The sequence below is a fragment of the Syngnathus acus genome, chromosome 15 (assembly GCF_901709675.1).
Source record: "Syngnathus acus chromosome 15, fSynAcu1.2, whole genome shotgun sequence".
Lineage (NCBI taxonomy): Eukaryota > Metazoa > Chordata > Actinopteri > Syngnathiformes > Syngnathidae > Syngnathus > Syngnathus acus.
In genome coordinates, this window is record NC_051100.1 from 6,644,811 (window position 1) to 6,667,116 (window position 22,306).

Genomic DNA, 22,306 nt, shown 5'->3' on the forward strand with positions numbered 1-22,306 from the left:
GTTCATATGGAATGCCGTTTTAAAAAATTTATTGCTTGACAAATATTCTTGTAAACATACAAATAGAGACTCAAAAACATCACATCGTTTTTCAAAACATTGTTCAAAATTAACATATTGCTATTATTTAAAGCCTTACTCATGATGTGCAGAGCGTCCTTCAAAATAACACTTATTTTAATTTCAGGGTGTCACGTAGAAGTATTTGTTAGCACGCCACCTCACCGTTCAGCGGTGCAGGGTTCGATTCCGGCTCTGACCTTTGTGTTGCATGTTCTTTCCGTGCTTGCGTGGGTTTCGTCAGCGGGTACTCCGGTATCCTCCCTTATTCCAAAAACATGCAGGCCGATTGGCCGCTCCAAGTTGTCTGTAGGTGTGAGTGTGATGGTTGTGTGTCAATGTGTGCCCTGCGATTGGCAACCAGTTTTGGGTGACCCCTACCTCGTGCCCGTGCCTCGCAGCTGGGATAGGCTCCAGCGCGCCCGCTTCAAATAAAAAATAAGATAAAGGATTATGCTTCACATAAAGAATAGATTTTCATTTCAAATTTTCTTATACTTATTTTTATCATCAGCCAAATGTTCAGCGTAATGTTATTCCTTTAAGGGTGCTCGAGAAGCCAGATGTTAAATAGGACGTATGAGAAACTAAAACTAGATGAAGCATTTCAGTCAAATTTCCCACTTGACGTACTGTGAAGAATATGAATGTAATCATCAATATAATCACATTTCTTCCTTGTTAAAGAAGTATATGTGCGTGAAAGCTTAGACCTCAATGATTATTGCTTTTTCAACCTGGAAAGTTATAGTGCGTGAGCGTTTGTTTTAAGTGGATTTCAAGTGTTCTTCGGCCTGTTATGTTTCTCGTGCAGTTTGGCGCTCGTGTGTTAGACATGCTTGCGTGCATGACCCCAACAGCACCGCTGGCCGCCCGTGGAGACGCTTGGCTGTGCGCCCCCTGCATGCTACAATTGTCATATTTATGAGCGTGCCATTATATTCTGCGCTCAGAGAATACAGGCTGATTCACTCAAGTCATCGATTTTATATGCTGTGCGGTGACGTAAATACATTCTCAAAAGGTTCAAAGATATACAAATATTTAATGGTACCGTGCAACCTCAAATGGAATTCTTCTGTTTGTAAAAACAACGAACAAACATATATCAAACATTAAAATGCTATACTCGTAAGTTTTTTTGTATTTGGTTCTATAGATACTGTACATTATTAGGCTTACTAGAATTTTGCTTTAAAGTCGTCGTTGAAATGACTTGCTTTTAATCACTTGACAAATAATGTGACTATTTAAATAACAATAACGTCTTGTAAATAAATAAAACAAAGTATTATTTTAGCAATGCCTGTGCATAAATCGACGTCGGTCAACGTATTAAATTACAACCATCAAAAAGCACCTTATACAATTACAAAAATGTTTGTACAATAAAGTAAATAAGTACAATAAAATGTAAAACGTACAATAAAAAGTAAACTAAAAGTAGAAATGACAAAAGGTCCAAGTAAGTGTAACTGCCATGGCAATAAGTGCGATAAAAGTACCAAGCAGTAATTGTGAGTTCTCCTTAAATGACAGTTTTATTTCTGTCACATTCTTGTGGTGAACTGTGCCACACAACTATCCTCAACTCTGTGAAAGTTAACTTTTAGAAAGTTCTTCAGAGTATGAATACCTAAGAAAATGTCAGTATGTGTATCAAACTGGTTTTAACAGGTCACTTTGAGTGTGCTAATGTGCAATAGACATAAAATGTGCAGAGTGCTCAGCAAAATAAAACGTCACAGCAATTAACAAATGACCTCAAGTTCCATTAATTATAGTTATATGCCAAAGAGGCCTAAAGATAAAGTAGTTAATTGTGTTGTTGCTTACTACCTGAAAAAGTTATAATCACAGTAAATAATTGTATGGAAAAACACAATAGGTCATATAATCTACTGCAAAATACAAAGTAGGGAAGTATCTGAGTTTGCCTTCTTGTAAATAAACATTACAGAAAAGTCTACACTATATATTTGTTCAAATTTATGGAGTCAAAGCAAAATACAAAGTCAGAAATAAATCCTGAAGTAAAAATAACTGGAAAAATACTTAAGTCACTTATCCTTATTTGTACTTCCTTGATATGACCTCCTTTCCTCCTCCCTCCTCTGCAGCCTCTCACAAGTCTTGCCTCTGAGCGCATGCGCTTTGGTGCGCAGCTCCCAAAAACGACTCAGAGGGGCGGGGGCGGGTTGGGTTGTGGAGGTTGTCGGGTTGAGGTGTCGGAGTGAGACAAGCGGACAGGAGGGAGGACAGAAAGAGGGGAAAAAGTGACCAACCTGCACAGTGATCTACATTCACACGCCTAGAAGAGTTCAAGCTTGTTCCAAGATGCAGAGAGCACATCAACGATCGTCCTGCTGGTGGCTGGCATCTTTGCTGCTGCCTGTCATTTACTCCTCTTCTTCCTACTCTTCGTCCTCCTTCCCGACGTACCAGAGAGCGGCTGCCGGCGGGTCTCGGGCGGGCTTCCTGGGAAGGACCCTGGTTCTGCTGGACGTCAACACCCGCAGTCCCACCCGAGTGCTTAACGACAACTTTCTCTCCCTGCAGCTGGATCCATCGATCATCAGTGACGGCTGGCTGGTCTTCCTCAGGTACTTTTTGTGGAATATTTCTTAAACGAGTTCAAATGGTGTTGGTTTGTGGCGAGGAAAATGAAAACCAAGTGCTCATCAGCTTTATTGCATTTGCACATCGTGAAAAGAAAAAAAAAAAAAGATTATCCAAAGATACTTTCTTAGCCAATATGGAGAAACTTGTCTATTGTTAATCTTTTTACTAGGTGCAGTCGGTGCAGTATATGAACATAGCAGCCCAAATGCTCCCCCGTTTTACAGTCTTGAAACTTTATATGAAAAATAAGTTATGAAACATTTGGAAGTTATTTGACTGTTTATTTTGAAGTTGGAAAAAAAAAATCAACACCAGACAATGAAACAATTATGCATGTTCAAAAAATCAGCGGGAAGAAGCATTATGAAATCCTCCTCCGTGTACTGTTACATGATAGAGCCACTCACTAGTCATTAATGAACAAACTAGCAAAATAGCCGAACAAGTAACATATATTTACAAACTTAATAATTACATTATCAGTAGTACCTCTTATTACTCCGCCAACAATACCCATGTAAAAAAAAAAAAAAGCGCCCAATAGTTATAGTTAAAAAACACTCGCCAAACAAATAAACGATAAATAAAGTCGAATTTAAACTGCGGACTTTTTATTTGCAATAAAGTCTGTCGGATTGGAGTACAACACGCCAATTGAACTACCGCAAATTGTTGTTTTGAAACAAGAAACGAAAAACACAATGTTTCATGGTATTTCCTAATTTAATTTGACAATAATCCTGTGCGCCCACAGCTCCAAGCGTCTGGTGACCTTGGCGAGGGGCCTGTCTCCAGCCTTCCTCCGCTTTGGTGGCAAGCGCACCGACTTTCTGCAGTTCAACAACCAGAAGAACCTGGCTAAATACCGAGGGCCCGGGCCCGATTACTACCTGAAAAACTACGACGATGGTAAAACTAAAAATAAAAACACACTTCAAATTTACGTTGTCACTTTATAGGAGCGCGCTTGTTCCCGTTTCGCGTTGATTCGACCAGTTTGCGCGTGTAACGCGCATGCTTGAATTCCTCTCGCTCAAAGTCGTGTACTTTTTGCGCAATTATATTTCCATTGCGCGCATGTGTTGGTATTTTGGGCCGCAGTTAAATTAGCACATGAATTGGTCAATGTTGACTTTAATTTGATAGGATTAAGATGTGAGTAAGCGCTGTATGAAAACATGTTTTTTTTTTTTTTTTTTAATAGATTACAGCGCCTTTCCTAGTTGTGTCATTTCGTGCAAAGTAAATGTATAAAACGTTATAAATGTATCTTCATCACGTAATGGTAAATAATTGTAAAGAAATTTAAAAAGTTTACATTGAGTTGCTATGCAACAATGGTTTTAATATATGGGTGTATTAAAAGCAAAAGTGATTTGCGCATGTGACTCATTTCAGAAGTTGGGCTGTTGGAATTCAGCTTTTTTTGTGCAGTTCTACCCGTACTAAAGCTTATACTGCCACATTCCAAAAAAAATGCATATTAGGTTTATTGACATAAAATTGCCTAGGTGTGAAAGTGATTGCTTGTCTATTTATGGCCTAAGCGAGTGAGAGTGAATTCAGCTGGGATAGATGACAGCTCAGCCATGACACCTAGTTTTTGTAAAGGTTTTGTAAAGTCCTCCATCCTTAATGAAAAAAAAAAGATGTGAAAGACACAACCCTACTCCGCTAAAGTCAAACTTTCACTGTTTTCTCGGCTGCAGATATAGTGCGTAGTGACATTGCAATGGACAAGCAGAATGGTTGCAAAGTAGCAAGCCACCCAGATATGATGCTACAGCTCCAACGAGAGAAGGCGGCCAGCACACATCTCGTCCTGCTCAAGGAGCAACTGTCCAACATCTACAGCAATGTAACAATAACAGGTAAGAAATCCCACGCTCACTCGAATGTATAAAGTATGCCTTGTTCCAGGCACAAACATTACTTATGTTGATCTAACACGTTTTGGACCTCTATGTATGTGCACGCAGAGGATTCAAAGCATGCCAAAACTGTCAGCTGTCAGAATGACAAATGCAAATTGAAGAGCAGGAATGTGGGGATGGATAGAGTAGGAGAGGGGGCGTTTCAGCTCTGGCTAGAAAACACACTGACAGTTCCGCTGGTTAGCATTGACCACAAAACTCTGAAATCCATTTTTTTTGGTGGGCTGCCTTTCTTGTCTGTTTTTATGATTGGCTGCAATGGAAAGTGCACAAGATGAGAAATTTGTATGCGGAAATGTCTGCTGTCTGTGGAATTATTCGGGAACACGTGTGGTGTTGCATTAATAGCGGAAACTTTCCCGTGGTGTCTCTTTAGGGTTTGTTCAATGCATTTCACAACAAGTGGGATGGCACTTGTGTGAGAATCTTTGTGAAATAACAACTAACTTGCTTTGTATTCACTTTGTTGAAATAGACCAAAAATAAAAGGCAAATATGAAGTGTTACTCAAATGTGAGCATTGACGCCTTCATTCTGAAACATTGACGCTGTGTGGTATGTGATCATGCTAACGTCCCTGCTGTAGGTTGCTTTGTTCCATCGCTCGAGCATCGTGTTTCTGATTGATTGCACCCGTGTCCTTGGAGACGTGAAACTATGATCGAGTACTAAGACAAAGACTGGAAGATTTATGCTTTAAAAAAAATCGCGAGTATTCATTCAAAGGTAATTTATTATATTGACAGTAAATGTACTACAGAGCAGTTAAATCAGATTGAGCTGTTCCTCCTATAGGTCACTTTGATATATTGCACTAATTAATCAATTGACAACTTCATAGTTACACTTTTGTTTATGTTTTAATGCTTTGATTAATTATTTAATTAGCATACAATTGTTTTCATATAATTTTCACAACAAAAACACACCAAATTCACATAGGTTGTCGTATATTATTACAGGTTAGAGTTATTGCACTTATGATTATTCTTTTATTGATTATATTTAAGCGGTTGTACAATAACTTATTGTAGACATTTTTGTAACTGAAAAAAGTTACTACACATCTGATTATGGCAACACTCTGCAATTGTAGATTTGGGCCCATTCGATTAAATGGTCAGCCAATTTAATTGGCAGATATTACCACTGTCATAAATCGATTTTATTCTGCCAAATATCCGAATTGGCACGTCCTAAAAAAATCCATAATGCCCTTTGCATTATTAAATCTCCGGGGGGAAAATATCTAAAGGTCAACCTGCAACATATACTGTGCTGAATCATTTGACCTGCCACTCTACATTACTGAAGAATTTGAGACAAAATACTTTGAAAGTGAATACTGTCATTGTTTTCTTGGGGGTCATGATATTATATGTAGCTTAACTCTGTGTAAGGAGGCTTTAGTCTTAAGACCTCACATCTTTGTGGTGGAAAGAGTAATAAGGGTCGGGGATTAAGGGAGGTGTTTAAAAATGGTCTGGTAACAATCAGTCGAGATCCTGTGTTGGTGTGTGTGTGAGCCTGTTTGTGTGTGTGAGTGAGCGAGCAGGTGTTGTTTTAAAGGTCCATTTTTAACTGTTCTCATTTTCCACTCACCACTGTTTGACTTTTGACCCAGGCTTGTTAGAGGCAGAGCTATCAATGACGTCATAGACACACACACACACACACACACACACACACACATACGCGCTGGTCAAATAGGCTGAGCCCAGACAAGGTCACGGTCGGTGTCATCTGGTATCTTTTTGCCGAGTCCGCCATCTCACACCTCTTCCCCAATTACCACACATGGGTTTATTGTTATCGCTGCACTGTATATTGTCATTTCATGTGAAAGTCCTTTGTTTATTTGGCTCGCCTGAGAATGACGTGATCACTCTGTCAACCAGTCACCTCAAAGGCTGCGGCCGTGTGTTTAAGGCTCAAAAGATAACCTCGAGGAATCTGGGAACTTTATGTTCTGTTATTCTCGTCGTCCATCAAGATCTCACCTAAAGGGAATCTCCCAAGACCAGGGGAACCTGTGAACCCAAGGGTTGGGCTGGGACCTTATCTCTAAGACATGTACATAATATATATTTTTGCTAATGATCCTGTTTGAACAATTATGGCTATAAATAAAAACACATTATTTTGTTGAACGAGTCAGCTTTATATCCAAATGTTCGTGAGAATTAAGCTCCTTTCCTTTTTGTCTCATTCTCAGTCTGATCTCACATCGGCGGTATCATGTGACATGAACGTTTACAGCCTTTAATCAGTTGTTAGGTTTAACTAAACATCTTACAGAGGACATGAGACACCAATACCCGAGTCTCGCCGTTTGAACTGACACAGAAGTGCAGCCATCAACGCTATGAGCTTGATTGCCGAGAGCTGCCGGACCCCACTAAAGAGGAACATGACAAGAATGACAGTTCAGCTTTAGTGTGCACGTGTGGCGCTGAGCATCTGTGTGAGTTTTGGAAGAGAGTAATTTGTGGTACATTGAGTTTCTGCAATGTGCGGTATGTGAGAAATGCTTTTTCTACTTTTAGTTTCAGTCGTCTTTCCTATGATTACAAAAAAATGAAATATTTGACATACTCTGACAAATGTGCAAGATTTAAAATGATTCCTCGAAGTGACAGGTAAGATTTAACACTAAACGGACATAAAAGCAGGTTAAAAGAAAGTAAGGGGTTGAAAAAAAGCAAACAGGAAAAGCATTTATTCGAGGTGGAAAAGTTAGGGGAATTCAGTGAGCATCTGTGAAGGGCTTGAACATATTGTCTTCAGAATGAACTGGCCACTCTCTATGGTCACATGGACAATCATCATTTTTTGTTTTTACATAGTGCAGTGGCAGCGCTAGAGGAGGTGCCGCGGGGGCACTGGGCCCCCTGAATTATGCATAGAACCTCCAGGTGCCAGACCAAATAATTGACTTTTGGGTATTTTCCAATTTTTACCAGATTTTCTGAATTTTTTTGATTTTTATAATTTATTATGGGCCCACTGAAATATCCTTAGCAACATAAGCAGTCATTTTATGATATTTCATTTGAGGACTAACCTAGAAGGTCCGTCCTTTTACAAACGGCAAATGATGTCTTTTATGACTCATATCCACCACATTTCAGACACCAACCAAAATGTTCTTGTATTTTCTGACGAGTTTATGATGGCGCTGACTGTTTCCTAGAGTCTAGTTGTTGTTGTTTTTTTCTTAATGTCAGCAAATCTGAGGTAGATCAACCTAGCGGAGGTAGTCCGACCTTCCCGAGATTGTGTTCAATCTTTGGGGCTCCAATATATGAAATGTGATGTTAAGTTTAGCATGTCAAGATGGTGATTACTTCATATTTTGTTTACACTGTCCACATGGGCCTGCACGGGGCCAGATGTGATTGATTTTTCTTTCTCAAAGAATAGCCATAGTGTTTAAACCCCAGAGGTAAGCAATATGTAATTCCACGTGTTTGCAATATGTTGCGAGACAAGTGCCCAGCCACCTGCAAATAAATGCCATTTTAATGGCATGATGCATGGGATGTTTGAAAACTTTGTTTGGCCTAACACGCTTACACCACATTTGTCTTCCGAGAACCCATTTTGAGTCAGATTTCATGGAGAAAGTTTTCAATGAAGGTACAATATTGAATGTTCCTTTCTTAGTTTGGATCCTTTTTCTCGAGAACAATATTAACATATTGTTTTGAGAAGCCAAGCAATGTGCTCACTGTGCACTGACTTCCTAAATTAATTCATGAGGCTTTGCTTTGTTGTTGTTTGTTTTTTAATCACATTTGGAAATGAGCATTTTAAGCCTGCCAAAATAAAGTCCATATATTTCACTAAACTCCAGCAAATGTTGCTTGCACAAGAGTTTGGCTTGTTTCTTGTCAGGCCACTAGTGTATTCTCCCCTTTAATCGTGTTGTCTTCACTCGGAGCATATGGCTGGTTGGATTGTTCCACCTTCCCGGAGGCCATCTATCACTCTGTGGTGTCCTGCTGGGCTGGAGATTCACAGCCAGCTTTTCACTCCCAAACCAAGGGAGGGGGAAAAAAATAGAAAAAGAAGAAAGGGCAAAAAATGAAAATGGACTCCCATGGCAAGGCAGTCGAGTAAAGAACATTGGTCATATCAAGATAAATGAAACTATTGTAGTGCATTTTGCAAGGCAGCCAGAGAATGTCATATCTTTCAATTTCAATATTTAACTTTATACTACATTAAAAAGAAAAACATAACTGTTAATCTTGTAAACCCAACCATTGTGCCGCGCCCTTTACCCCTAATCGCTAAATATGACGATACCGCAGAGCATATATTACAATATATATATAATCAGCAGACAGATTAATCGTTTTATCAAGCTACTAAGGTAACTGCAGTGCAAGCTAAACTCTGAATGTGTCAACAGTAAATTCAATTAGAGCAGAAAACTTTGTCTTGCCTGAAATTATGAAACACCCCTGACAGAAAAGGACTACATGCTCCAGACAAACATATAGTAGTTTCTTGGATAGAGGTGAATTTAATCTCATTTTTCATGTTGATCAACAAAAGATTGTTTTTGCATGAATCTCAAGTTTAAGTGTGAAAGATAAGTGTGGAAAGAATTTGTTGTATTGAGTGACAAGTTCCTCATATGTTGAACGGATTGAGAAGGAACGTGATCAGACAGTCTGCGAGATGAAACGCCTTGAAATTTTATGACTCCACGAGAGTGCGATGAAATTCGCTTCAGTCAGGGGAGTGTAGAACAAAATGCAAAAGGGAAAACAAAATATTACTTTCTGTGGTATATTGTGAAGTAATGCATTCCCGTATGGAGTTAACAAGACAGCTTGCAGTGGACCCCCCAAAAAACCAAGGATGCAAGCGAAAACTTTTGCCATGAGTGGCTCGAGCTGACACCTCTAAGCAAGAGCAGATGTTTGACTAACTTGACTTGGCTTTGTCTGCTCCACTGGCATAGTAGACAAACACTCTTAACCCGTGTCTTCTTACTGATGAATAAAACTATTGGCTATTAACGACAGCATTTCATTTAAATCTCAACGATTCATACTCAGCATGTACATGTGTGCTTGGATGAATGTTCGGAGGAGTTTTAATTTTACCAAACCTTACTAGGTAAGTAGATAGGACAATCTCATTCTTTTGTATGGCATTTGTTTGAAATTCCCCAAATGTGGGAGAATTGCTCCTAAAAAACAAACAAACAAATAGCTATGTCTCAGTGAAACAAGTTCCGGTTATCTTGCGACCAAAGATCTTCATACAAATGCGTTGACATTAGCTGGCGAGCAGCGTTCATCTGGCTTGATCCCTAAAGTCTTCCACCCCGCACAGGCCGCTATGTCCTCAGGGTTTAGAACTAATTCCTTTTATGCCGCTTGACTTTCTGTAATTGTCCTAACTCCATCTGTTGGAAAATTTAAGATTCTAGTATGCTAATTCCGCCTTTCTGTCGATGCTTCAAAGCTGTTTGCACTCTGTGTGTGTGTGTGTGTGTGTGTGTGTGTGTGTGTGTGTGTGTGTGTGTGTGTCTGTGTGTGTGTGTCTGTGTGTGTGTCTGTGTGTGTGTGTGCACGCACGTGCGTTTGCGTACGCGTGTGTGTGTGTGTGCCTTTGTGTTTATTCGATCTGTCCTTTCGGACCTCTGGCGGGAATACAAGCAAAACGCACGCACACGCACGCACGCACGCACACAAACGCACACCCGCACACACACTAGTAAATCACTATTATTGACAATTATAGCTGCAAATATTTGTTTTTTAATGAAATATCTACATAGGTGTATAGAGGTGTATATATATATATGTATTCGTGTATACATGTATTTATGTCTGTGTGTGTGTGTGTGTGTGTGTTGGCATGCGTATGTGTGTGAGAGAGTCCCGCCCCCCACAACAGCGAGCCAGTTGATTGACTGAATATTCCATCACACAGTGGACTTGCTCAGTAAATTATAAGACGGCAAAAATAATAAGGTACATAACAGACATCCGATTCTGGCAGTCTTTCCCCGGAAAAAGTTCACATCACAGCAACACACTATTATTCTTTTGACAGATCACTATTCATCCGGCTTTGTGTTTGGTACTTTTTTTTATCAGCAAATGTGTTGAAAAGTAGTCAGGAGTACACGGGGAAATGTAAAACACATTTATAGTTCATTGCTTCCAAATAATGGAACACGATTAAGAATGTGAAATAGAAGAAGCAGACGGCTGTGGTCATTTCTGATAAGGCGCTACTTTTTTTCAAACAATGATGCGGCTAGTTTTTGGATTTTGATGAGCTACTGAACTTCACGCTGCCAATCCCAAACCTACCCCTTATCCTTTGTCTAGTCTTCCATTGTGCACGGTCACGAGATTGAACTCTTGAAAGCAATTCTTTTGGACATTCCATTGTAATTACACGAAGGTCAAACTATTACAATATTCCTTATTAAAGTCCCAGTGAACTGAAATGTTCCAAACGATTATACGCAGCAGAGTTTTTCCCGTAAGTTCGGAGGAACTGACAAAAGTAATTTGTTGAATGCGTACCATTAGGAAGTCATATTCACTGAATTCAAAATATTCTGCTGTTTGAATCACAACACCCAAGCAGGCCAAGTTACATTTTAAAATAGTGAGTCTTATTTCCAAGTCAAAGTCTGCTTTATTGTCAATTTCTTCATACAAAGAGATTGAAATTTCGTTTCCTACTATCCCATGGTGACAAGACATATTACACATTCAAGTAAACAATACAAAAAGTAAAAATAAGAAGGCACATACAATGAATAAATAAGAGCAATGAATAAATAAGAGCAATTTGACAGTCAGTAGAATAGCGCCTTGCAATTCATCCATTGAATTTGTGGGTTTCATTTGTTAGAGCTTCTGCTTGAATTGCTTTGCAGAATGTCATGATAGCCTCTCGCAGCTGCCACTTGGATGTGAACTGCTTCCCGTCCTCGTAGATCTTTTCCTTGATGAGTTATGTACAGGGTTGACGTCAGGAGATGAGGGGAGGGGAGGGCCACACCATGAGCTCTCTCCTTTTATGCTCATCAGAGATATCCCATGCAGCATGAAATTGTTCACTGATGAGAGGCAAGCAACCGTGGAAGGTCCAGATTAGAACCGGGCGAAACTCGTCACGAGCACATGAGGAGTACGTGGCTCCAGAGTTTTATTTGTTAAGGTGTATGGTTGGAAAAAGTCCCAATTTCTTTCTTCAAGAACATCTGGCGAGAACATCCTTCAAAGTGCTGGGCTAAATCCCAGTTTTGTCATAATGACTTGCTAGGGAAGTAGGACTTGGGAATGAAGAGTTATGAGAGGCTCGGTTGAAGCAGGTGCCCCCTGTAGTGTTGGTCCAGTACCTGGCTGACCTTTGACAAGATTTACTTTTATGCCTGGTCTGTTTCTACGAGCACAGAATGATTGAGTAGCACTTATGTAATATTTCGAACTTACTCTGTTATTTCATTTTATTTTGTAGTCTATTGATAGGGATCAAACATTCAACAAAATACTATTGTTGTCACAATACCAAACTTTTGACTTTAATAATATACCAAAGATTATTCACAGTGATGTATTCAATTCTGTCTTTTTGTTTGTTTAATTCTGTTCAACAGGCCCACAAAGTACAGCAACAAATTATTTGATATCGTTTTTCTCAAACACCCGGATACCGTGGTTACTATCTAAAGGCTTACGGGAGGATCATCAAGTGGTGGCCCGTGGGCTGAATCTGGCTCGCCAAACCGTCCAATTTGGCTTGCAAAATGGAAAAAAAGACAAACAGTAAACATCAAAATAGTAATGTTTTACCAAAATGTGTATTTAATTTTCATTTGAGGGTCGGGCCTTAAGGTCACAGGTAAAATTCTGTCCCTCTGACAAATATAGTAGGTCACCCCTGGCTTATGTTTTTAATTGGTAACAAAACCAACAACATCCCACTCCAGCAGCAAGTGGTTCTCATCCCACTTGAGTCCAAATCACTTAAAGGCAGCACATTTTATATTTTCCAAGTCTCTGTGTTTGATTTAAATGTCAAGGGCAGAGTATGTTAACATACCACATTGTTTAGGTAATGCGTCCTGCATCGTCTCATGCTGGGCACACCGAAGAAGTACAAACTCAAGTATGGTCCCTGCAAATTTACAAATTAAGGTGATTTCGCTTACTTAAAAGCACACGCTCACAGTCGATCACCGTTAGAAAAATGAAAAACATATGCTTACCTTATATCTGGCATTCTTTTAATATCCAGAAATGGTTTGACCTGATTGGTTTGACTGGAATGGAGTCTTGCTGTTTGAAGGAAGAGTCCATGCTGTTAGCAATATGCTTGTGGAGTCATATGGAACTATATTGGAAGCACATTTTGCCCTCTGCGCTACTCTCAACACGTGGTGTCACGTTAACATAATCTCATATCTTGTGATGCAACGCCTGAATATTACTGGACACCGTTTGATGAATAATCACATGGCATCTTTGTAGACATGCTGCTGGATCATCTTGTTAAACATCGCTTTGTGCTATTACCTTGCTCGGTGAATGCCTTCCACTTCTGGAGTCAGCTTGCACCTCTTGCACCAATTAAAAACATCTGAGCGTGACATGGTCTTATCTCTGTGTGCCTCCACACGTATTGGCCACAACACTTGCTTGCACTTCCATTGCTACCATTTTCAGCAGCAAATTCAATGAGAGCCCTTTTTCCACTTCATTCGTTCTTTGACATATTTTTAAGTGAGCGATGGTGGGTGGCATTGAATAATTGATTGTTTATTATAATGGCAGTGCCTCTGCGCGAGGGAGCCTTTGAGGATATTTATAGAAGTTTAGCAATGAGGTATAACATTGACTGCTCTAGCTGGATTCTCTGCTTCACACGACTGGCCTTTCTATCAGATAGACAGCATGACATGATCCAGACCCAGCTCGCCGCCGCACACCGCACACACACGCATGCAGCTTTCCGTGTTTGTCCTGCTTCGACAGGCTTTCACCAATTATCGTAAAACTTTGCTAAGTGACAACATCACATGATCTCAGACAGGCCTTTATTGTGAGACAGGAATGTGCAATAATAGCTTGGACACCGATTTCAAAGCAAGCGAATGATTAACGACGTTACTGAATGTAATTGAGTATCATTTGTTACTGCAGACATAAAAAAAATGTCACTTTTGTGTTAGCGGGATTAAGTGCTTGTGTCTGTGTTTGTGGAACACTTCATCGTTTGTATCACATTGGCCTCGAAGACGGATCCACTTTGGCTTTGCCGTTTATCATCGAGTCAAGTATTTCTCAACATTATCAGCTTACTAACTCACAGACAGAGAGCTGTGTCCATGCACATGTGCACAAATTTACTCTTGTCTGACCAAGAACACATATTTGTAGCTTGAGGCCTCTCAAGTGTATGCATGTGAGAACTTTCATGTTGGCCCCAAGTGAGGGTGGAGTGCTCCAGCATTGTTTTCCCTTCGCAACAGAGCAAACGATGCCCTGCTCTTGGCAGGCGACAAATGAGAGCTCCACTTCACTGGCCAGTAACATTATCCCTTGTCTTCAGGCTAATATCTGTTGTTTGTGTTCTCAGCCCAAATAGAATCGATACCAAACTTTCACCAACAGTCTAACCAAGGATTAACGGCCATTAAAAACGGTAGCCCGTTCCCAGGGAATCGGGTTAGTCTTTGTCCCATTTACTTATCGATGTGTGTCCCCACATCCTTAGAAAAGTCGAGTGAGAATTTTGAACACAAAAAGGACTTTTTGGACAATTGCTTTGTTGCTTGACATCTGCGGGCCTCAGCAGCACATACACTGCGCATTGCTAAGTGCAGTGTGAAAAGGACTTAAAGTGAACTCATTCAGCTTTTATATCCTACAAGGTGGTGTTTTTAATTATAAACACAATTTTGTACCCTAATAATGATTTAGATCCTTGTATTGTATTTTTTCCTTAGAATTATATGAACTAAATGGCATTAAAAGCGTTCCAACTTGAAGCTGTTCAAGTCACATTGGATTAAAATCTTTAAGTCAATGATTGCCTGATTGAGAGTCAGAAAAACGGTGCCAGGCCTTTACGTTACTACACAACATTCAATTGCTGCTTGTTTGTGGGTCTTACTGCCTTCAGTGTTCTCCTTCTTAACTAAAAAAAAATGCTTTGTTGGTTTGAGATCAAACTATTTACTTGGCAATTGAACAATGCTAAAAATCCTGCAGTTAAGAATTGCATTTACCATGATTGCAAAAGTAATGTTGCCACTTGGCTTTGGTTTTCAATAGAATATAATCAAATTGAATTGGATTTTATTGGTCCCAAATGGCGAAATACTCATTCAGAGCAGGATATATCTTTAAAAAAAAATGCCTTAGAAAAACATTTCAGCATATAAATCTTCAGTACACCAATAAATGTGCACTTAAACCAATGATATTTAATGATGGATAAAATTGGATTACAGCAGCCAGCATATGTTTTCCTTTTCCCTCATTTTAACACTGTTTGCCAGTTAAAAATATCACTCGTGTTTTCATGTAGGGAAAAGGTGTTTTGAAATTGGAAATTAGAGGTGATCAGATTGTGTTTGACATTAAACGTATGCTGTATTTCTACATTCTACTTGTGCTCGGTGCATACTGAAAGCGAAGATTCGTGATGCATGTTCAAAATATTATTTTCACAAAAGCAGCAGCCTGGAAAAGATCCCTGGCAACCCAATGCGCTATGCTTTTGTCTTCATTCCGCAATTTGGCGAGTTCAGCTCGTGTGGAACCCTCTGTCGAAGGCAACATGTAATGAGAAACAGACTAGTCAAGACAGTGGGTCATAAGTCAAGGTAATATTTATATTATTATAACAACTCAAGCAGATCACATTTCAAAACAAGAGTATGTACGTAACCCCCTATATTGCACAGAGAGCAACCTCGTTTTGCACTGTCAGCATATAGTACAACACTTCTGGCATCGTCATCGAGAAAGACGTCTGATTTTCATATGAACAAATTTGCATTCCATTCAGTCAATGTGATACTAAAATTAAATTTAAAAAATCTGATTGTTTGTGTTAGTACAATGGATGCATAAAAAGAATCAAAGTTACAACTGCTTTGTGGTTTTCTCCCAGCCAGATCTTTAGACAAATTGTACAACTTTGCCGATTGTGCTGGTCTGCACCTGATCCTGGGCCTCAACGCACTGCATAGAAATCCCGACAACTCCTGGAACACTTCTTCCACGCTCACTCTCCTCAAGTACAGCGCCGGCAAGAAATACAACATCTCCTGGGAGTTGGGCAACGGTCAGTACATCGATTTAGAAATATGCCGGTCCAAGATGCGGTGGTATTCATGTCGCAGTCCGCCCTCGAGACAGGCGTGCAAATCCCACTAGTGGTGACGGTGGCTTTTACAAATGTATCCATTGTGCGAAAAAATAAAGCGCTGACATTATGAGCACAAATCATCATATGCTGTTTCTCGAACTTTCAAATCATTACCAGACAACAAATAAAAATTGTCGTGCTTATTTGAAAGTCACACCAACATTATGTTCTCCCTTGCTTTTAAAAATTTGGACTGATCAAATTTTCACAAATATGCCAAATATTTTCTTATAAACAAAATATTTGGAACATCTATAAAGACATCCTCAATGGAGAACTTTCAAATAGTAGAAGTAACTTCAGCTGCTCTCATTTTTGGCAAGTGTGATATTCAGGCTATTGAAATCAACGATACTACTGAGAAAATTTTGCAGCAAAAAAGGACTAAAATGATTTTTAAACATGTTAGCCCAGTATTTCAGGGGTTAATTGTAAGTTCACACAAGGAATGTGGAAAACCTGCCAGTCCTCATCTCTGCTTCTCACATAAGTTGAGAAACAGCAGTGTACTCAACCCCCTCTTAAAGCATAAATTGAAATGTAATGTAAAAAATTCAATCATAGAGTAGAACGTGGCTGCTACCCAATTGGCGGCCGCTGCATAAACAATGTAGTCGTCTATATTTTCTCTCTCTGCTAAAAATTACCTTGCTTACTTCTTGGTGATCTATATATTTTTTTTCTCTGCGCAACGTCATACCACAAAAAACCACAACAGTTGTACTGACCTTTCTGTAATGAACATTTGTACCACACTTAAGGTATTTTTTTCCTTCCATTTTATTTTCATCTACCATAAAAGATCCCACTTGACCCTTTTTGTGTTATCCTTAGCGGTTGACTGAAGACCGTGCAGAATCCGTTGATTTGACCATGTCCAATCTTTCAGTGAAGACGTGTACCGTGGCGAAAGGAGCTGTTAAAAATAGATTAGACAGATTGAACATTTATGGAGTGAAATCGCCAAGGCTGTTGCTCGTAAAACTGCCACGACCAAAACTCGTAAACAAAAGATAAATATGTAGACACTAGACAGATAATAATGCTCTCATCCAACTTTAAACAACATGTCTGCTGTCTTTTGGGTCAAACCAGTGCACTCATTGTGTTTGTTTGCTCATGACATTGAGTTTATCTGTCCACTAAGAGACCGGAATGCAAGGACAATAATGGTGTTAACTCCCACCCATCTCCTCCCAGAACCCAATGCGTACCGCAGCATGGTGGGCCGTTCCGTCAACAGCACCCAGCTGGCTCAGGACTACACTCAACTGCGGACCCTCCTCCAATCTGTTCGCTACTATAACCGAGCTCACCTTTATGGCCCGAATGCGGGGAGACCCCGAAGGAATGCCATTCTACTTCTAGACGGGTCAGTCAAGAATACGTATGGTCTTGATACAGTTGCACTCGCACACATTTAGTGTTGATGGCCGGTTTGAGTGTCTCAGCCCCAAGTTGTATCATGTCAGCCTAAATGAGGTGTCACCCGATTTACAGCGTGTCGACACAACTTCTCACCTGCCGGTTGCTACGACAGTTGAAGTCAGAGCTGCAGGATTATCTAACAATGCTTGGTTATTGATTCAAACGTACTGTGCCTGTATATGTATTTCATCATTTTACTCAAAAGATAAAAGGAAATAAGGCAAACTAGACTGCTTTACAGTATACTACCATAGTTTTAAAAAAGGAACAGTCTGTTTTCAACAAAGCCCTCAGCACATTTGATTTATTAGTCTGCTGTCAGTCTCAATAACTGTGTTTTGAAAAGCTTTTTGTTTTTTTAACATATGTGTGAACATAGTATATAATGGCACAAAAAATTGAGACATTCAAAAACTTTTTTCTAAAACGTGTATGGTTTCAAGGTATTAAGATACAAAACGTTAATGATTACAAAGAAAGAATGATAAAACCTTTTTAGACGTTTAGAAAAGCTTCCGATTCTGCAATGACAGTATTATTAAATCCATTCATTCTTTTCTCAGTTAATCCTGAATGTAGCATACGTATGTCATTGAATTGCGGTTTGCTGTCTATTGTAGCATCGCTATTTTCCAGTACACTTGAATGGCAACACACTGTTGTGTCTAATCTAATGTCAAACTTTTCTTATCCTCCTTTCAAATCTAATTAAATTAGCAGGCTTTGTTGTTTCAAAGTCCATCAAAGACATAAAAAATGTCGGAGCGTTTATCAATCCTTTCCCATAAATAAACAATCAACATTTTAAGTTTTTGCAGCATAAGTATTAAAACAATGTTGTGCCTTTAGTGCTGGAATTATAACTCAAATGACATCAAAAGCACATCGGCTAGTCTATTATGGTCAACAGGGCTGTGGCTGGATGGAAAAACATCCCAGCTGTGATCAGTCATTGAACAGCTTTCTAACGACTGAGTGGAAGGATTGTGCCGCGTTTCACTCGGCTTTAACTCGCATTATTAAATAAGCAATTGGAACCGCAACAGAACCCATAAAGTTAAACGGCCTCTGTTAGAGCTGTAATAAAATCATGCGTGCAGATAAACACAGGAAGAGTTTAATGTCTGCGCATATCTCGGCTTGAATCTGTCTCTTCTCTACAGCCACCCGTAATTTTGACAGGTATTTGGAAGGGACGAATTTGATACGAGCCTCCCTTCGTTCGAGCTGCTTAGATCAGCGAGGACATTAAGAGCAGCAGCTGTTTGTTTCTGACAGGTTAAATTTACTCACAAATAAAAAGCTGTGCATTTGAGCGACAGGTAAGCGGCTGGGCTTAGGAAGGATGTGGATGATTAAGATGAGAACCGGAGGAGTACCAGATACAAAAAGGCCGGGGAGTCTTCGAGTCTTGCGTGTCACGTTTAACAACGAGGTGATTCTTGTGTGTTTGACACTCTTACGAGGGCCTTTCTGGTGTCAGAACGCTAAACGTTTGATTTAGACTGTGAGCTGCAAACACTCCAAATAGCCCAACTGGACAGACTAAACAAGCCAGGGTGGCGAAAGTTGGTGATGTTTAGAAATACACATTTAAGCATGTCTGACAAGTTGTTACGCCCCAAATATGGAACTGTTAGTGTCAGGTACAAGGCGACTGCAAATACTCACTTGAAAGGACCAAGTGTGGGAGAATTTACACCTTATGACGAACCCTTTAGGGTGTGGGGACACATTATTTTTTAATCATAAGTTATGAGATAGCGGCTCGGTGGCGCACTGGGTAGCACGTCCGCCTCACAGTTAGGAGGGTGCGGGTTCGATTCCACCTCCGGCCCTCCCTGTGTGGAGTTTGCATGTTCTCCCCGGGCCCGCGTGGGTTTTCTCCGGGCACTCCGGTTTCCTCCCACATCCCAAAAACATGCTTGGTAGGCCGATTGAAGACTCCAAATTGTCCCTAGGTGTGAGTGTGAGTGCGAGTGCATATGGTTGTTTGTCTCTGTGTGCCCTGCGATCGGCTGGCAACCGGTTCAGGGTGTCCCCCGCCTACTGCCCGATGACGGCTGGGATAGGCTCCAGCACTCCCGCGACCCCCGTGGGGACTAAGCGGTTCAGAAAATGGATGGATGGATGGAAGTTATGAGATACATATGGGATGAATGTTTTATGGAAGGTCTTCTGAGGTTTTATTAGGGTCCCATGCACATGTTCGCACCTTTTAGAAATTTGCAGCATTTCATCCTTGTTTTGTTTTTGTTTTTTGACACAAATCCAATTGTTGGGCTTCTGAATATTTTAAAAAATGAAACACATTGTGCCAATGTTTATACTAATAGTAAGTATGCATTAGGTGTTGTAGACTTGACCTCCCTAAAATCAGCACATTGACGTCCCTGCTTTTGAAATTTTAGTGTTTCTGATTGATGCAAAAGTCACCTAGATTTAACAATATAGAAAATTGATAGATAGCATTATTTTTAACTAAAATTTGATTTTTGAACTTAACCAATTAAAAATAAAACACATTAGGAAGTATAAAAGCTGTATTTGCCATTTTCTCTTGTTTCATTTATTTACTGATGACTACGCCAATCACAACAGTGCTAAGTATCATAAATGTTGTGGACATTAAACATTAAAGAACATAAAATTAACACCAGCAAAATAGTGGCAGCACCCCCTCAATGTGTTTGTGTCCCTTGGTAGACATGTTAAAGTTCCCGGAAGCAATTGAATGTTTTAAAGGATCCTAAATTGCAAATGTCCTTAAGTGTTCTGCACTTTTTGGGTTGGGGTTTTTTATTGCAGTTTTCCATGGTGCGAATCAGCATGACACATTTTAATTAGGTTCCGTTCAGATTAGTTGTACTTCATTTGTTTTTCTTCTCATTTTCAGATTCATGAAAAATGCTGGCTCCGTCATTGATGCAGTTACGTGGCAACAGTAGGTATTTTACCCCCTTTTTCCTCTTTCGACTTGTTAAAATATCCGCAATTGGATTTTCCCAAATGAATGCTTATATCATCCTGACACGTAATTAAATCCATTGTGGTAAGAATTTCACAGACACAATAACCAACAATATGTAATTATGCACAAGTTGTCTGTGTTGGAGGATATTGCAGTAACAATTCATGAATAATGGTTTAGTAAATATAAAACAAAAAAATCAAAATGCTCCCACCTCCATAAAAAAACCTTCCCTAAACAAGTTCTAATGCAGTAGCCAGTAATAATACTGAGAGACTGAAGCATATCTCAAAGAACTGGGAGCATTTCAACTGGGGAATGAAAAGCGAAATAAAAATAAAAAAACTCATAGTTTGCGTTAAATTAATAACACCTGTCATCTGTCTATTGCAGGCGGCTCGGTGGCGCACTGGGTAGCACGTCCGCCTCACAGTTAGGAGGGTGCGGGTTCGATTCCACCTCCGGCCCTCCCTGTGTGGAGTTTGCATGTTCTCCCCGGGCCCGCGTGGGTTTTCTCCGGGCACTCCGGTTTCCTCCCACATCCCAAAAACATGCTTGGTAGGCCGATTGAAGACTCCAAATTGTCCCTAGGTGTGTGTGCGAGTGCAAATGGTTGTTTGTCTCTGTGTGCCCTGCAATCGGCTGGCAACCGGTTCAGGGTGTCCCCCGCCTACTGCCCGTTGACCGCTGGGATAGGCTCCAGCACTCCCGCGACCCCCGTGGGGACTAAGCGGTTCAGAAAATGGATGGATGGATCTGTCTATTGCACACATTCTAGGAATGCATACAAATCTATCAAACTCACGCCCCTTTGAACACGTGTGTACCTTGCGTGAATGTACGGTCGGTGAGGTGAAGGTCAGGTCTAATTAGAAGAAACGGAAGGAGGAAGGGCTTGTCAGTAGGGCCTAGAAAAACACCACCCACACTGTTAAAATCAAACCATATGGTGCAGCTCATTCTCCCTGTCAATTAGCCAGTTTTATACGAGAGCTCCAGATTCCAGTCTGACCAGCGTGCATGACAGAAACTCTCATGTCACAAAGAAGAACTCAACTAATAAACTTGGAGCCCACTCATTAGCACGTCTGCAATGCGCGTTTTACTGTAAGTGCAGCTGTTGTGACTTTGTTTGTACAGATTTCAAACGCTGTCGTCATTAGAAAGGTCTTTCGTCCATGTGTGGCTTAGAGTTTTCACAAATTGACAGTTTAACATTTGAAGCAATTTGTCCATCTGGCAGGTTTTGTGTTTTGTTGAACGTATGAGTCTTTTGCAGTGATTCCCAACTGTTTTTACTCCAATTTAGATGCATTGGGTTAATTTGAGTAAAAACAAAGAACAACCCAGAAAATGAGGTTTCGTTGTGAGGATTAAAATGATTTATTTTCATTTGTAAAAAGCATTACATTTTTTTTCTTTGATTTATTTATTTATCATTATTTATTTTCAGTTGTCAAAAAGCATTAAATTTTTTTGAGGGGTAAGGGGCTATTTTTCTTTGTGTTTGGACAAAAACTACATTGTATATTTTTCCGTTTTTTGAAAAACAGATTTTTTTATTCCTCCAAATTATCATTTTATAACATTAAAACAATTTTTATCAAAATGTATTGCAATTGACAAAACAACAAAATAAGCAGTTGCAACAAACGGTGGACGGAAGCCACAGTTAGAAGACAATCAATTTGCTATAAAAACCAAAAATAATACACAAGGCAGAGGAACAAAACAGAAAAATTTACAAATGGAAAACAAAAGCGGCTATCTGCGTCTCGAGTCCCTCACGTAACTAGCCCGCTGATGACCACCAGCAGGTGCAATGCGGGAGGGCAAACAGCAGAACCGAGTAAACTTCCACACAGGA

The 22,306-nt window shown here is 39.9% G+C and overlaps 1 protein-coding gene across 1 annotated transcript in view; it reads left to right on the forward strand.

The window, feature by feature from the left end:
• Positions 1-2,289: 2,289 nt before the first annotated feature.
• hpse2 (heparanase 2) overlaps positions 2,290-22,306 on the forward strand; it is a 31,317-nt gene continuing 11,300 nt past the window's right edge. The window contains exons 1-6 of the mRNA XM_037271062.1: positions 2,290-2,663; positions 3,437-3,591; positions 4,392-4,553; positions 15,783-15,956; positions 17,241-17,412; positions 20,365-20,412. Coding sequence (XP_037126957.1) covers positions 2,398-2,663; positions 3,437-3,591; positions 4,392-4,553; positions 15,783-15,956; positions 17,241-17,412; positions 20,365-20,412 — 977 coding nt within the window. The 5' untranslated portion in view covers positions 2,290-2,397. The remainder of the gene's footprint in view (positions 2,664-3,436; positions 3,592-4,391; positions 4,554-15,782; positions 15,957-17,240; positions 17,413-20,364; positions 20,413-22,306) is intronic.